This window comes from Macadamia integrifolia, chromosome 1 (assembly GCF_013358625.1).
Source record: "Macadamia integrifolia cultivar HAES 741 chromosome 1, SCU_Mint_v3, whole genome shotgun sequence".
NCBI lineage: Eukaryota > Viridiplantae > Streptophyta > Magnoliopsida > Proteales > Proteaceae > Macadamia > Macadamia integrifolia.
In genome coordinates, this window is record NC_056557.1 from 24,279,273 (window position 1) to 24,282,437 (window position 3,165).

A 3,165-nucleotide genomic window follows, 5' to 3' on the forward strand; every position below is an offset into this window, starting at 1 on the left:
TGAAATAGGAAAATGTAGATATCAGGTTTATGTATGATAACAATCTTGAACATCCATGGTCCGTAGATTAAGAATCTACTTTCTCTCCATGCATTTAATGGATCCTAAATCTACGGATCAAGTACGAGAAATCTCGTACATGAACACCTGATCCGGATTCAAAGATAGATTGGAGCAGTGAAAGCGCCACATAAGTTGCAAACGTGGTAGAAGTAAATTGTCTCTCCACCCATGTGGCAGCTCTTGATTGGTTTTATGACGAACGACACACCAATGGGAAGCGCAAAGAATTATGGGTAATTTCGTAACTTCACTTCATATTTTAACTGACAAATGAAACGTCAAGACACCCCAAACGGCAACAGGAAAGAAATAGTTACTCTCAAATCTGAAAGCTTGTTCAATTTTTCTCTCCCATGGCGGAGGTTTCAAACATTCACTTTCCCGAGGAAGACGACGATGGAGAAGAAGTAGTAGAGGAAGTAGAAATCCCAGAATCATCTTCGGTCCATTACTGTTTCAACAGAAACTTCGATCTTGATCATGACGACATCTTCGCCTCCGATTCATTCTCTCCACAGTTCTCCGATTTCATACCCTCAGATCACTCCTTCCATTCTCACATTCTCTCCGACGACCGAGACGTCGAAGAAATTCGTGACCATGAACCGTGCCTTTATGTTGTAGATGGTGATGATTCTTACTCTGATTCCGTCACCGACGTCAATTATTTCAACAACGATGATCAGGTAAACTTCGGCATAGATTTGGTTCAACGACGCGTAGAGCAATCGCATGTTTCTGATAAAAACGATAGGTATACAACTAATCCGTTCTCTGAAAATCTAATAAACGAATCGGGTTTTGGGGATCTTGAGGCTGGGGATAGTGAAATGAACGCCGATTACGTGGAGCTAGGGTTAGGGTGGGGTTTCACTGCACATGGCGAAGGGGAGGATGAAAATGAAAGCTTTATGATTACCGACTGCGGGGGCGAGTTCTTTGTGAGCGATCGGCGTTCTGTCTCTGAATCGGGTGAGTCTTCCACGGTTCATGCTGCGGAACCTTTTGTGGGAGGTCTCCGAGTTGTTGGGATTGGATCCGATTCGGATGAGGAGGAGGGAGGAGGATTGGGGGTTGATTTGCATTCCTGTGATGATGACGAGCTCGATCGGGTACCGGACGATATGGGTCTTCCTCTTTGCTGGGATTGTCTCCGATTGGATGATCAGAGGGAGGCAAACGAGGATTTTGAGTGGGAGGAAGTGGATGAGAGGATCGATGAGAGGGAGGTTCTGAGCATGGTTATTGATGTCGATGAGGACAGATCGGTTTTGACGGATATCCGAACTGGAGAAGAAGAATCAAGGGAAGACAGGGAAGAAAGCATTAGAAATCTGGAGTGGGAAGTTCTTTTGGCCGTCAACAATCTGGAGAGGAACACAGAATTGGAGCATGAGATTGAATCCTATCATGATACTGAATCCTTTCTTGCTGAGGATTACATTTACACTGCAGAGTATGAGATGCTTTTTGGGCAATTCACAGGGACCGAAAGTGCACTGAGAGGGAGTCCTCCAGCTGCCAAATCAGTTGTTGAGAATCTGTCATCAATATTCTTAACACAAGATGATGTAAAGAACAACAATGTCCTATGTGCTGTTTGTAAGGACGATATCTCCACAGAGGAAGAGGCCAAACGGCTTCCTTGTTCCCACCACTACCATGGGGATTGCATTATTCCATGGCTCAACATCAGGAACACGTGCCCTGTTTGTCGGTTTGAGTTGCCTACGGATGATCCTGACTACGAACAGATGAGAACCCGAAGGGCTGGTCGTCGCCTGCTGGTGGATTCTCAGGTCAGAAGTGGTTTTGAAATATTTTGAGCAGTAGGATGTGCAAATGTTGATATAGTTTTCCTCTTTTTCATTGTTGCTGTTTATGTTTATTCCGAGTGAAGTGATAGAGCTGTGCTGTTTTAGCTTGTGATTTTAGGCTTTTTTTTGTTTTTTTGTTTTCCCTTTTCTTATTTATATAAATTATTATCTATATTGTCCTCTTTATACATGGTTAGTTGTACACCAACATCACTTTCAAATTAAAATATAGATTTTGAATATGTTTTAGCATTGAAATTTTTTTCTGATGAATAAATAAATTTATTACCAAGAGGAAAGAATATACAAGGAAAGGAGAAGAAAGGGGAGAGAAGAAGAAGGGGGGGTGATATCAAGGCCGACTTAGCAAAGCCAGCCAACAAGACCAAAACAAACAAGAAAGCCTACAAGAGAGGCCCTAGAGCCTACTACACCAAAGGAACTAAGCATGACCTAAGCATGACACATCAATTTTTTTTTTTTTGGGGGGGGGGGTGGGGTTGGGGAGGAGAAGGGATATAGGCATACCCTAGGAGACAACAGTGAGCCGGTTCCTTTGGGTATCTTTAACAGGGTGAAGCTTCACAGAACTAGCATTGAATTTTATTTGCCAGTGGATGGTATAATACTTAGTCATCTGATGTGCCTTATTCAGTAAAGAGCTTTTATTGCCAGGTAACAAATGTGGCAATGTTTTGGTTGAACTTGGTAGTTGCTGCTTTCTTTGTTTTGTTTTAAAACGAATACTGGAGGATGCAACTATTTTGATCGGTTATTAAAATTTATTCGAAGTCCCTACAAGTGATATACTTCATTGTCTGTTGAAAAAAATTGCTGATGAAAACAGGTTTATACTTTGGAAAGTTTGTCAAAAACCTCTCTTCCTCACTCATCCCAGCAAACTGTGTCTAATTTGCAGCCTTGCAATGTATTGAGCTTTATAGAAAAACTATATTCAAGTGCATGTTTTGAAATACTGTCTCAATAAATCAGAGGTCTTGAAAATCCTACTAATGGTGGGTGGTCAAGGAATAATTTAATGGTAGTTGTTTAGTTGTTGTCTTTTGGTTGAATTTGAATGCCCCTATTATGGAGGAATAGGTTTCCAAATCATTGCCAATAGAAGGGACTAAAATAACGTGAAAACGAATGTATTGGGTATTAATAAATTTAACTTAAATTCTGGTAAGGGCTGGAAGTTTCTCAGTGAGACCTTGACTTAGATTCATGTTCAAGTGATTGTTCAATCGAACTGTGTAGTGTGGTAGGTTAGAACTGTGGGTTG

The 3,165-nt window shown here is 41.4% G+C and overlaps 1 protein-coding gene across 1 annotated transcript; it reads left to right on the forward strand.

Moving 5' to 3' along the window:
- The first annotated feature begins 416 nt into the window (after positions 1 to 416).
- LOC122072203 lies at positions 417 to 1,889 on the forward strand. The gene has a single exon (XM_042636776.1). It carries the CDS (start codon positions 417 to 419, stop codon positions 1,887 to 1,889), a length of 1,473 nt encoding a protein of 490 aa, XP_042492710.1.
- The last annotated feature ends 1,276 nt before the right edge of the window (positions 1,890 to 3,165 follow it).

What these genes read in the sequence shown, in the direction of transcription:
- LOC122072203 (XM_042636776.1), top strand. Translation starts at nt 417, where the DNA reads ATGGCGGAGGTTTCAAACATTCACTTTCCCGAGGAAGACGACGATGGA.